The following is a 13545-nucleotide window of genomic DNA, read 5'->3' on the forward strand; positions in this document are numbered from 1 at the left end:
TGCTGGCACTAGATGCCACACTGGCACTAGACGCCACACCGGGCTATGTCCCTAAACCATAGACGAGTGCACAGTCACCTGCTTCCCAAGAGAGCAACGTGTTACTTCGTCACTTTTCCTTTCTGCTAGCTTCGATGAGCGCACAGCAATTGCTAAGGTAAAGGGGTATACCACAGAGGTATGCCCCTCTTTAGATATTAGGCATACAAATGTGAATGTATTGATGTCATTTAACTTTTTTCTTGTTTTTTTTCTTTTTTTGATTTTCTTTTGGGGGTTGGAAACTAGGCAAGCAATTGACCAACTGGGCCACATCCCTAGCTCTGTAAGTGCAAACTTTACATTTTTATTTGTGTATTTATTTGTGTGTGTACGTTTGTGTATGTGTGTATATGTAAGTATGTGTATGTGTCTATGTATGCGTGTATATGTGAATGTATGAGTAAGTATATATGTGTATGTGTGTGTATGTTTGTGTATGTGTATGTAAGTATGTATGTTCATGTATGTGTATGTATGTATGTATGTGTATGTGTATGTGTATGCCTGAGTGGGTATGTAAGTGTGTGTCTGTGTGTGTGTGTGTGTGTGTGTGTGTAGGCCAGAAGACAACCTCAGGTGTCATCTCTTGGGTATCACCCTTTTTGTTTTCAGAGCCTCTTATTTGACCTGGGGTTCACCAAGTGGGCTAGGCTGGCTGGCCAGTGAGCCCCAATAATCTACCCCTCTCTGCTTCTGTACCCCATTCTCCAAAGAGAGACTTTCAAAGCACCTGCCAAAGCACTGACACTCATGATCTACAGAGGACTGGGAGAGGAGGCGGTTTAGGGAACAAACTGAACCTCCACGTACCTTTCAGAGCCTCGTTGATATAGGTTTTGTGGTAGAATATCCTTTCCGTGTCATCGAGCGCAGGGTTTTCCAGCCCCTGTCCATTCTCGGTGACGTAAATGGGAATGTCACCATACTCTTCCTTGATCCAGTTCAGCAGCCTCCTCATCGCCCAGGGCACGTCTGGGTGCATCGTGGAGACCAGTGATGAAGACTCCATGTCGCTGGCCTTTAACTCCATGTCATTATCATAGCTGGGTGGGTTCAGCCTGGAGGTGGCGTGCTGCACAAACACAGCAGTGTAGATGTTGATGCAGAAGACATCAGCCGTGCCTCTGATGTAATTCTTCTCCTCCTCTGTGAAGCTGGGCAGGCGGGAGCGGGCCAGGTGCTGCAGTTCACTCCTGTTCCCCACAGTCCATTTCATGACATCTGGATAGTCCCCGTTTTTAAAAATTGGGTGAGCAAACCAGCCCAGGGCAAACTGCAGCATCCGGTCAGCCGCTTCCACTTCCCGTTGGACCCCTGGGTCCTTGGGTTCCACCCAGTGAGTGTTGAGGCTCAGAGAGACGATCCCCTTCTGCTCCTGCCTGTACTTCTCAGCATACGTATGGTAGGCTCTAGCGTGTGCCTTAATGATTACATGGCTAACCTCGTACGGTAGCGAGCCCGACTCCTGCACATTTGGGGGAAATATCCCTGCACTGTAGCCTAACACCACCGGACACCAGGGCTCATTAAAGGTCATCCAGAACTTGACTCTGTCACCAAAGGTCTTAAAACAGAAGTCTGCATAGCTGTTGAACAATTCAATCAAAGAAGGGTTCTCCCAACCTCCAATATCCTGGAGGGCCTGAGGCAGGTCCCAGTGAAACAGAGTTACCATGGGGACGATGTTGCTCTCCAACAAGCTGTCAATCAGTCTGTTGTAATAAGCAACACCTTGTTGGTTGATGGAACTGTTTCTTCCCGTTGGGAAAATTCGAGACCAGGAGATGGAAAAGCGATAGGACTTGACCCTCAGTGCTCGAAGCATGTTTAGGTCTGCGTCCAGTTGATGATAGCTGTCACATGCTATGTCCCCTGTGGCATTGTCTTTCACACCGTTCCCTGGGGTGTGGGTGAAGTTATCCCAGATGCTGGGGCCTTTGCCATCAGCATCCCAACCTCCTTCGATTTGATAGGCCGAAGAGGATACGCCCCACAGGAAGTCATCCCGGAAAGTGCCATGATAGAAAAAGTCTCTTTCAAACTTGGGCTGCTTGGAGAACTTCTCCCACACTATTTTAGCCTTGGAGGGCACCTCCGATGGAGAGCTGAAGGCAGCCCTGGCTCTGGGGGTGAAGTCTGCTCTCGAGGGCAGGGGGGTTCTTTTGACTTTCTTGGCAGGAAAACCATTCTTTTCAATGATGCTGGTGAAGAAGTAGGCAGATTTCCTGGGAGTTCGCGGCCTGCTGCTGTCGTTGAAGTTGACGTGGTATAGCCCAAATCTCTGGCTGTAGCCCTGGGGTCCTTCATAGCCATCAAGGAGGGAACGGGCAATGTATGAACGGACATCCACTGAATCCTCCTTGACAGCTGTAAAGAGAAGATGAATGTCAGTGGGGTGGTGTACAGAGCCATATTGGGAGTCATACCACCAGGTAGAACAATCCCTGGCTTCAGGCAGGAATCTGACTTTAGGACAATAGGGAAGTAGGTTACAGCAGGAATTTTTATCCTAGGGTGGAGAAGCTCAGTGAAGGTTAAGCTCATTGTTCCTGCAGATCTAAGAATTCCTGAATTAAGCAGGTGACCCACCCGGCTGCTGGAGCAGTGGAGACAAGGACCGCCAGGAGAAGTTAGACAACTTCCAGCGGAGTCTGGGGGAAGGGCTTGCCCAAACTGTTAAAAGGTCTGACCGCCATTAAAGTTTCGGCCTCAATCAGTAAAATGTTGTCCTGGCCTTCTTTCTTTTCACCCCTTCCCCATCCTTCCCTCAGCTCCTGTTCCAGTAACCCAGTTCGTAATAGCTGCAGGCAGCTATGAATACAACTGTGTGTGTGTGTGTGTGTGTGTGTGTGTGTGTGTGTGTGAACCAGAGGACAACCTAGCTATTGTTCTTCAGGATGTCATCCCCCGTGGCCTGGGTTTTCTTTCCTTAATTTAAAAAATGCTTGCGTGTATGGGTGGTTTGCCTGCATGTATGTCTGGGTGCCCTGTGTGTGCAGTGCCTACAGAGGGCAGAAGAGGGCATCAGGTCCCTGGAACTAGAGTTCCAGATGGCTGTGTGTTGCCATCTAGGTCCTGGGCAGCTGAACTCAGGTTCACATAATGCTCTTAACCATTGAGCCTTTTCTCCTCCTCCTACCTCATCACCTTAAACAAACAAACCACCCCCAAAACAAACAAACAAACAAACCACCCCAAAACAAACAAACAAACAAACCACCCCCAAAACAAGCAAACAAACCACCCCCAAAACAAGCAAACAAACAAACCACCCCCAAACAAACAAACAAACAAACCACCCCCAAACAAACAAACAAACAAACCACCCCCAAAACAAGCAAACAAACAAACCACCCCCAAAACAAGCAAACAAACACCCACGGTCTCACGTGGCCCAGGCTGGGTTCAAATGCTACATAGCTGAGAATAAACTTGAATTCCTGATCCTATTTCTTCCATTGCCAGGTCAACATGGCCTTGGTGGAGACAGAACACAGATCCTGCCCTGGGACAGGGCCAGCGGACGTGGGCCTCCGTAGTATCAACGGCTGCGGGGCCTAAGGCTCGTTTGTATAATAAAGTACATATTGCTCATTCCTCCTTTAAGGAGTGTCCTTCCTGTTAACATTAACGACTCCTTAATAATCAGACAGCACAGTCCTGGAGGTGAAGGTGTGGATAACTCAGTGAAATGGTAAAGGCTGTGACCTTCGGGTCAGCCCCGAGGCTGTGGAAAAGAGCTCTAAAAACATGAGTTAGAGAGCATATAATTTCTCAACCATGCCAAAAATAAGGATTCAATTTGAGCTACAAGAGGGGCTTCATGTAGCTAAAGGAACAGAGGTAGTTACACTATGAGTCAGCTTGTCAGAAAGATACAAAGACAGGCAGATACAAATGCAGGCCAACCTGACTTCAGGGTTGGCCTGGGACAGGAGCAAGGTTAGGTGGAGGTGTGGTAGAAATGGTCATTTCAGGGCGGGGTCCACCGTGCTAGCTTATGTAGGTGCTTAAGGGAGGCAGGCAGATCTCTGCTGAATTCTTTTGCAGTGTTAAAAGGAAATGTGTGCTTGCTGCCTCTTAAGAATTAAGGGACTGGGGTCGCGGGGTGCTGATTTGTGGGACAATCAAAAGGGAACCTAAATAAGTGCCTGGATTGATCTGTAAGAAGACTGGGCTTCTGATCGGCAGAGGAAGAGAGACAGACAGACAGACAGACAGAGACAGACAGACAGAGAGAAAGAGAGAGAGACAGAGAGACAGGTCTAGATATCTCCAGAAAGAGCAGTTCAGAGAGAAAGCAGAAAGCAGTCTGGAAAGCCGTCTGGAGCAGAGCACAGGCTGCCAGCCAGGACCAGGGATTTGACTGCAAGTTTGCTTTCTCGACCCCCCAGACACCCCTTCCTCAGAACCCCTCTCTCTCCAAGCCAGGCTGGTCCTTGGCACTGCCCCTTAAGAGCCGTTACAGGCACACACCACCTAGAGTACAGAGCTCAGAGCTACTAGTACTCTCACTACGCACCCAGGATGGCCTTGACTCTCAATCCTCCTGCCCTGGTTCCAAGCGCAGGGGATAAAGGCGTGTGCCAACACAGCCATCAACAAGTGCCCATAAGGAGAAAGTTCACATGAAGAAGGATGCGCAGACTGGTGTGAGGCTAACCTCCCACTCTCTGTGCACAATCGGTGACTGGAAAAGATGTGGAAGACAGTGCTGGGCCATTTCTCCTGCATTCTCACTCTGAATAGAGTAATGTTAGCTTCCCATTCCTGCCCCGCCCCTGGCTTCTCTGAGTGACAGGTCTCATGAGCTCATTCCAGTTTCGTGGCCTGGGTGCTGGGAACCACCTGGCATCCTTTCCCACTTGGATAAGAAAGGGGCGTGGTGCACAGCTGCACTGCGGGGAGTAGGGAGGTGTCCTGCAGACTAGGCAGCCAGTTAAGGGAGATGGAGCTCACAGGCCCAGTGCCCTGAGGGCAGACTGTGGGTCAGGGGCCTCTCCTAGGTGTCAGTGTGTTCTGTGTCCACTACATAATGAGAGTCTCCTCTAGAAAGGATTGCATTCATTCCGTACCATACCCCTACTGTCTTTACAATTCCTGGTTCATCATGGGCTCTCAATAAGCAGTAGCTAACTAAGTGCATTAGGACAGTGGACTGGAGAGGCTGGTGAAGACAGCTCAGTGGGAGGGGCTCTTGCAAAGAAAGCCTGATGCCTGAATTCAATCTCTGGTCTCTCATTAAACAGAACTCTGAAGCCAGTCAGAGATCAACCTTCCTCTTACCCTTGAGCACCTCGTTGATGTACAAGTTGAAATAGTTCACTCTCGCTGAGTCGTCAACGCGGTCCGCGCCCTCCCCTACCGGCATGCCATTTCCAGCCAAGAAGATTGGAAGTCTTCCCTTGGTGTATTCCATGGAAGCAAACCGAAGCAGCCTCCTGATGCCCCAGGGCACCACTCGGATCCATGGAGACGCTGTCTGGGGCCACGTGGGGTCTACATGCTGGGAGAAGCCTCCGATGTTATCATAGCTGGGGATGCAGGTCTGCTGCCCGGCCTTGCTGATGAGGCGGGATGTGTAGTGAGACAGACCCAGGAAATCCGCCGAGCCTTTCAGGAGCCGCTTCTCGGCTTCAGTGAACTCTGGGAGTTGGGCCAGGGGACGGCCACACTGCTGGTTTATGTGCTGGACCTGGGCCCGAAGCGTAGTGGGGTAGTCCCCATCTACAAAGATGGGGTGTGCAAACCAGCCCAGCATGAAGTGCAGGAAGCGCTCGGCAGCAGCAAGGTCCTGGGGATCCTTCCCATCCAGGGGCTCCGCCCAGTCTGAATTGAGCACAATGCCCACGCGGCCCTGCTGCTTTTGTCGATGGTGAAGGTCATAGTGATGCCAAGTTCTGGCATGCGCCTTGAGGATCAGGTGAGCCACCTTGTGAGGGAGAAAGGACGTTACATCAGGAGTCGCAAGAAGCAGCAGAGGCAGTGATGGGTCTGGGGTGTGGCTGGGTCTGTAGACTGCCTCATAGTCACAAACCCCTGGGCTCAGTTTCCTGCAATGAACTGTGTGTGTGTGTGCGCGCGCGCGTGCGTGCGCCTGAGTGTTGGTGCAAGCCTGAAACCCCAGAACTCCAGAGGTGGAGGTAGACGCAGGAAGGCCATCCTTGTCTACACGGCAAGTTCAAGGCCAGCCTGCTCTGGAGGTCTGAGGTCCCCTTTCAAACACTGGAAAGCGCCATCACAGCTGTAGAGCTGTGTGGACTAGCTCTCAGGACACCGTGTCTTACCACAAAAGCAAGACCGTAAGAAAGCCCAGTACTGGCCAGGAACACTCGTAGTGATAAGAATGTTATCTGTGACATTTACTATGGACTGAATTGTGCCCCCTGTACGTATATCTGAAGCCCTAAGTCCCGATGAGGTAGAGCTTGGAGAGGCCCTCGGGCAGGACAGCATAAAGCTGTGTTCTTATAAAAGGAGCCCCTGTGCGCATGCTCCATCTTTTGTTCCCCAACCCCGCATGCTCTCTTCCCTGGAGGCCAACACAGGAAAGCTGCCTGAGGACAGGCACACAAGCCGCCCTGGAAAGGAGAGCAGGTTAGCTCTTGGTCGCAGACTGCTCAAGCCCCAGCTCCCGGTATCTAGCCACAGCAGCAGTAAGACCCAGTCTTAAACCCTGACGCACCTCAGCACGAACTGAAAGGTGAGAGCTATGGCCCAGGGTGGAGAGCGCTGGGGACCGCGAAGCTGTGGGCGACACTCCACCCACAGGGCCACAAAGAAGAGGGAAGAAAGAAGAATCTGGAAAAAGGAGAACATGAGCTGAGCACCAGCATCTGTCTCTGCTTCATGATGGCGGATGCGTGTGCCCAGCCGCCTGCCATGTGCCCAACTACGTCATGGATGTCATGCTGACGTCATGCCTTCCCCACCTTGATGGGCTGAGCCTTGGTTTCTGAGCCTGAAGAAAGCCTTAAGTGGAGCCGGGCGGTGGTGGCGCACACCTTTAATTCCGGCATTTGGGAAGCAGAGGCAGGCGGATTTCTGAGTTCGAGGCCAGCCTGGTCTACAGAGTGAGTTCCAGGACACAGCCAGGGCTACACAGAGAAACCCTGTCTCGAAACAACAAAAAAGAAAGCCTTAAGTGCTTCCCAGGGTATTTTGTCAGAGCAATAAGAAAAGTAACTACGATGTAAATGAAGGAGAAAAGCAAAGCCTTTCTCAGCCCTGCCTCTGTAAAACAGATCTCTCTAAACACTCAAGAAAGTCTCAACCGCTTCCCACAAAGACCAAATACATCCTAGTCCACAGGGCCGGGTCGGTTCCTAAATGTACGACTACTGCATTTGGTATCTGTAGCTCCACCCACTGCCAACTGTTCTTGCTAATTAAAGAGTATCAACAGGGTGTGTGTGTGTGTGTGTGTGTGTGTGTGTGTGTGTCTATGTGTGCATAAAACATAGTGTCTATGTGTGCATAAACATAGTTATATCATTTGGGCAAGTTCCCTATGTGGCATGTATGTATGTATGTATGTATGTATGTATGTATGTATATATGCATATATAGTGCTTCCTAAATGTTTCTTCTATCTGACTTTATTATTGTTACTGTTTTGTATGTATATTGGTAAGAATATTATTAAATTTTACTTTTGTTGGAAAACATTGCTATGGGTTTGTTATGCTGCCACACGGGCCTTAAACTATACAGTACTCTAGCCAAAACCTCCCAGTGTTAGGACTACAAACTTGTGCCATGCCCAGTTCATCTTATCAGAACATATCTTACTCGTGTGTGTGTGTCTATTTCTTGAAATAAAGCATTTGTTCATGGCTAAGAAAAAGAAAAGAAAAAAAAAAAAAGAAAAGCTTACCAAAACCAGGTTTGGTACCTTGGCCTGTAATCCTAGCACTTTAGAGGCTGAGGCAGGAGGATTGCTGTGAGCTGGACTGAACTGTGAATTTCAGGTTAGCTTGAGCTACAAACTGTGACCTATCTGAAAAACCTAAAGCAAATAAATAAACAAAAGGTTCAAGGCTGTGGCTGTGGTTGAGTTATATATGTAAGTGCTTGACTAGAAAGCACAAAGCCCCCTCTCTGCCCCCAGTGCTGCCCAAAACTGGGAACGGCAGCTCAAAAATGGGCCTGCCATCTTAGCTCCAAGGAGGAAGAGCCGGAGCCCAGGGCCACGTGGGCTCAGCCAGAGCTCTCCAACTACACCTGCTCACAGGCCTCCTAGCCTGGAACTCGCCTTTGGAGTCAGGAAGTCTTGGCAGAGGGGCTGAGGGTGGGACTCAGTTGGTAATGTGCTTGCCTAGGGTAAAAGAAGCCTGGGTCTATCCTTCACCGCTCTCTCTGGGTCCCTTCCAAGGACAGGAAGGAGCCGGCCAAATGTGTTTTGCAATTGACAGGAGTTGCGGGGTGGAGGGAAGTACCTTAAAGGAAGCCACGCCTGGGTCAGAGATGGCCGGTGCGTGCTGCCCAGTGCCGTGGCCTGCGTAGCTTATCACCCAGGGCTCATGGAAGGTCACCCACAGCTTCACGCGGTCCCCGAAGGCGGAGAAGCAGAAGGCCGCATAGTCCAGGAAGGCGTCCACCACAGTCTCGTTCTGCCACCCGCCCTGCTCCTGCAGGGCCTGAGGGAGGTCCCAGTGGAACAGCGTAGCCATGGGCTCGACCCCTGAGTCCAGCAGGCTGTCGATCAGCTTGTTGTAGTAGGCGACACCCTGGAGGCTGGGGCTGCCCTTCTGCCCGGTGGGGAAGATGCGGGACCAGGAGATGGAGAATTTGTACACCTCAGCCCTGAGGCCTCGGAGGAGGGCGACATCAGAAGCTGGCTTGTGGTAACTGTCACTGGCCACCTTTGCTGTCGCTTGACCCTCAGCAGCATTCAGGTGGCCGTAGTGGTCCCAGATGCTTGGCCCTCTGCCGCCTTCGGCCCAGCCGCCTTCCACATTAAAGGCTCCCGTGGATACACCCCAGAGGAATCCTTCCGGAAAGACATCTTGAAGGAAAGCATCCCTTTCCTCCCTAGACTGGTTAGCAAAGGCTGCCCAGACTCTCTGGTAGGCAGATCCAGGGAATGAGGGCACAGCTGTCTCATGCTGCTGCTCCGTCTGAAGGGCCAGGCTGTCTGTTAAAGAGCAAGATGGGCTGTGGGATTGAGGAGACAAAATTACTGACTGAGCTACAAATGCAGAACAGGGGCAGGCATGATGGCTCACGCCCTTGATCTCAGCACTCAGGAGGCAGACACGGGGCAGATCTCTGTGAATGTGAGGTCAACCCAGTCAACATAGTGAGTTCCAGGCCACCTGTGGTTATATAGTGAAATCATGTTTAAAGAAGGAAGAAAGAAGAGGAGGACGGGGAGGGGAGGAAGGGACAGAAGAAGAGGGGGAGGGAAGGAGGGAGGGAAGGGGGAGGAACTGCACAGCTTTTGGCTACACACCACAAGCAGCCCATGTCCCAGAACTTCTCAGGCAGTGTCCAATGTCCGTCACTGCAGCACAGACATCCGTGCAGCCCAAACGTCCAGACACATAAAGTCCTGTTCTTCAGGGCGGGCGTGCTCTGCACTGGCTCTCCTGTGCTGCTCTGTTCTTTGGGGAAGGTGTTTCCCATTTTACATTGAGAAAGTGGGCCAGGAGCTTATTTTATGACGCATCTGTGGACGGCTCAGATCTATACCTCAACCGGCTTCCTTTTCTCCTTCTCTTTAAAACAAGGATTGTAGTTATTTCCTTTTCCAGTCTTCTTCTTATTTGCTGCTGTTGTACAGGCCCCTTCGTGGCGTCCCTTCTCTCCTCCCCCTTTGCATGGGACCTGAGGTCACACTCAGGTCGCCAGGTCTGCCTGCCATGCTGCCTGGTGTTTCTGTCGCCTTGACAGCAAGCTAAGGTCGCCTGGGGAGAGGAAACCTTCACCTAGGAAACACTGGTTCCTACACAAGTGGGGTGGGGCACTGCTTGTTAATGGTGGCTCTGTGGATAATCCCTCTGGGCAGGTGGTCCTGAGCAGTAGACTAAAGCCAAGCAGGAGGGGGAGGGGCAGAGGCTCAGACTGTGTGTACCAGGAGTTACACAGGCTATGGCACCCTCTTCTGGTGTGCATACATGCAGAAAAATATCCATATGCATTAAGTATATAAGTATATAAATAAATCTTTAAAAAAAGAGAGGGGGGAAGGAAGGAAGGAAAGAATAAAAGGAAGGAAGGAAAGAACGAAAGGAAGGAAGGGAGGAAGGAAGGAAGGAAGGAAGAGGGCCAAATAAGTCATGGAAAACACACCAGTAAGCAGTATTTCTGCATGGCCTCTGCTTCAGTTCCTGCCTTGAGTTCCTGCCCTGACTTCCCTTGCTGAGGGGCTGTGAGCTTTAAGATGAAGTAAACTCAGGGGTGGACGGGCGGTGGCGCACGCCCGCCTGTAATCCCAGCACTTGGGAGGCAGAGACAGGCGGATTTCTTGAGTTCAAGGCCAGCCTGTTCAAGGCCAGCCTGGTCTACAGAGTGAGCTCCGGGACAGCCAGGGCTACACAGAGAAACTCTGTCTCGAAAACAAACAAACAAACAAACAAAACAAACAAACAAACAAAGATGAAGTAAACTCCTTCTTCCCCAAATCACTTTTGGTTGTGTTTTATCACAGCAATAGAAAGCAAACTGTGACCCAAGGCAGTGCCTTTGCCTCTGAGTCATCAGCTAGCCCTACATTTTATTTATTTAGAGACTGTGTGTGTGTGTGTGTGTGTGTGTGTGTGTGTGTATGTGCATGCATGCATGTGCGCTCTCACATAGGCACACGTGCACATTGCATGTGTGAGCCAGTCAGGACAATTTGTCAGTTATCTCCTTCCAACGTGAGCCGCAGGTGTCAGGCTCAGGTCACTGGGCTTGGCTGACGGCCTTTACCCACTGAATCATCCAGCTGGCCCCACAGTCTGGCTTCTCTGCACATGTTTCCCAGTATCTTAAACTAAAAGGCACAGGTTCAGATATCAACTCTGCTAATGTGTACACCTAGGAGAACCTGACAGTGAGGAAGCAGACTGTGTGGTTGTACATGGCTACGGGGACTGCTTTTCCTCCAGCCTTCCCTCTGAGCCTCCATCTCTCCTCTGTTAAATGACTCTAACCTGTTCCAAGGGGCCAGGATAGGGCTGAGAGATGGCTCAGCAGTTAAAACCAATCGTTGCTCTTGCAGAGGGCCTGGGTTTAGTTCCCTGCACCCACATGGGAACTCCAGTTGCAAGGGTCTAATACCCTGTTTTAACTTCTGCATGTTCACACAGGTGTGCGCGCGCGCGCGCGCACACACACACACACACACACACACACAAAGAGACAAAGACAGTGGTCCCTGGTGATGGTCCTTGTAAAGAACAGCAGAGCCGGGCAGTGGTGGCGCACACCTGTAATCCCAGCACTTGGGAGGCAGAGGCAGGCGAATTTCTGAGTTCAAGGCCAGCCTGGTCTACAAGAGTGAGTTCCAGGACAGCCAGGGCTATACAGAGAAACCGTGTCTCCAAAAAACCAAATACACACAAACAAAAACAAACAAACAAACAAACAAAAGAACAGCAGAGCCCACAGTCCCAGTTTCTTGTAGCTAACTGTGCAAGTGACATTACCTCTCCTCAGAACTGGATGTACAGCTCAGGAATGCATTGACATCAAACCCAATGGTTTGGACTTGGTCTTTGTTTATGGCTGTAAGAAAAAGAAGTTTGGTTGACTGCGTGTGAGATCAAACACAAACAATGCAGTTTGCCTCTTTCTAAAACCAGCCAACCCCAGGTAATGATCATCACCCCTTTGGTTTGGTTTGTTGAGTCAGGGCTTCTCTGTGCAGCCTTTGCTGTCCTAGAACTCACTCTGTAGAACAGGCTGGACTCAAACTCAGAGATCTGCCTGCCTCTACCTCTCAAGGACTGGCATTTAAGGCCTGCACCGCCATTGCTCGAATAGGAAAACATTTTGAAAGGAAGGCTGGGGAGTTACTTGGTGAGGTGCCGAGTTCAGCTTCCAGAACCATACAGGAAAGCTGGGGTGGGGCGGAGAGACTCCGGCTAAGGAGTACACTGCTCTTCTAGAAGCCCTGAGTTCAGGTCCCAGCAGCCACCTCAGGAGGCTCACCGCTGCTTTTAACTCCATTTCCAGAGGAGCCAACACCTCTTCTGTGCTCTACATGCAGCCAGCCGTACCAACATGTATGTGCATGCGTGTGTGTGCACACACATGCACATGCATGTAGACACACAGACACACCAAAAAAGACTATCTTTGAGTTCAAGGCCTGCCTAGGCTACACAATGGGTTCTAGAACAGCAGGCTCTACACCTAGAGGTTTTAGCATCTTAGGTGCCACCACCCACCAGGGCTAGATGTAACGGGGACACAGCTGTTTCTATGCTGACAGCTCTCACCTGATGCCTGGAGATTTTTGTGTCTGTATTGGGCATCCTTGGTATCTGGACAGAACCTCTTAGTGTCTTGGGACAGAGAGTAGGAGCTCATTGTCAGGGAAGGGGACCTTAGCCGTATTCGCAGGCTCCCAGGCCAGCCATTTTCCTAGGTCCCTCCCTCATGGGATCCCCAGATTTCAGTCTTGCTACCCAACAAGCCAGTGTATAAAGCATCACTCAGCACTTGTCCCATGTTGCTCCAGTCACCTTCCAGGAGGCTGAGGAGCAGCGAGGCGGGGCTCGTCCCAGTCCATGGGCAGTTCTGAAGTTTCAGGGTGTAGATGAAAACCTTCATGCTCGGCTCAAGGTGCTGGAAGAGACAAGGACCCACAAGTGTGCCTCTAGCAATGGGCAGGTGAGATGCCCTGTGCTCTCCTTTTGGAGATGACTTCTAGCCATCCCGCTTACCAGACAGTGACTTGGACTCTGAGGGAGAAAGATGACCACCAGCCCTTCCCAGAAGAAGTGGTGCCCACAGCAGCCCATTCCAGACAGGACCTCATTCCAGACAGGACCTCATAAACCAGCAGTCACATTAGGGTCAAGGGCACAGTGATGAACTTGTGTCAGGAGCCCGTGCTGCCCAAGAAGTTAGGCCAAGATACCATCGCCACCATGTTCATACGCACCTGGGGCTTGCTTAAAACACATTCTGGTTTGTGAGGATGTTCTGATTGGTAGAGTGGTTTATCTGGACTGCATGAAGCCCTGGGTTCCATCCTCAACAGCACATAAACCAGGTGTGATGGTGCAAGCCTATAATCCCAGCACTTAAGACGTGGAGGCAGGAGGATTACAAGTTCAAAATTAACTACATAAGGCCAGCATGGACTACAATGAAAATCTGTCTCTCTCTCTCTCTCTCTCTCTCTCTATATATATATATATATATATATATATATATATATATATATATATATATATATATATATATATATATATATATATAGTTTGGGAAGGAGAAGAGACAGGAACAGGCAAACAGGCTGGCCACAGCTGCTGAACAAGAGAGCCACGGCTTCACAGGAGTTTCTAT

General features: G+C 50.5%; 1 protein-coding gene across 1 annotated transcript in view; it reads right to left on the bottom strand.

Annotated features, from left to right (window-relative positions):
* Lct (lactase) overlaps positions 1 to 13545 on the bottom strand; it is a 38885-nt gene that overhangs the window by 13163 nt on the left and 12177 nt on the right. Inside the window, exons 4-8 of the mRNA XM_052201085.1 lie at positions 12717 to 12819; positions 11676 to 11754; positions 8481 to 9198; positions 5329 to 5974; positions 853 to 2409 (exon numbers count right to left, since the gene is read on the bottom strand). Of these exons, the coding sequence (XP_052057045.1) occupies positions 853 to 2409; positions 5329 to 5974; positions 8481 to 9198; positions 11676 to 11754; positions 12717 to 12819 (3103 nt within the window). The remainder of the gene's footprint in view (positions 1 to 852; positions 2410 to 5328; positions 5975 to 8480; positions 9199 to 11675; positions 11755 to 12716; positions 12820 to 13545) is intronic.

The sequence above is a fragment of the Apodemus sylvaticus genome, chromosome 12 (assembly GCF_947179515.1).
Source record: "Apodemus sylvaticus chromosome 12, mApoSyl1.1, whole genome shotgun sequence".
In the NCBI taxonomy this organism is placed as follows: Eukaryota; Metazoa; Chordata; class Mammalia; order Rodentia; family Muridae; genus Apodemus; species Apodemus sylvaticus.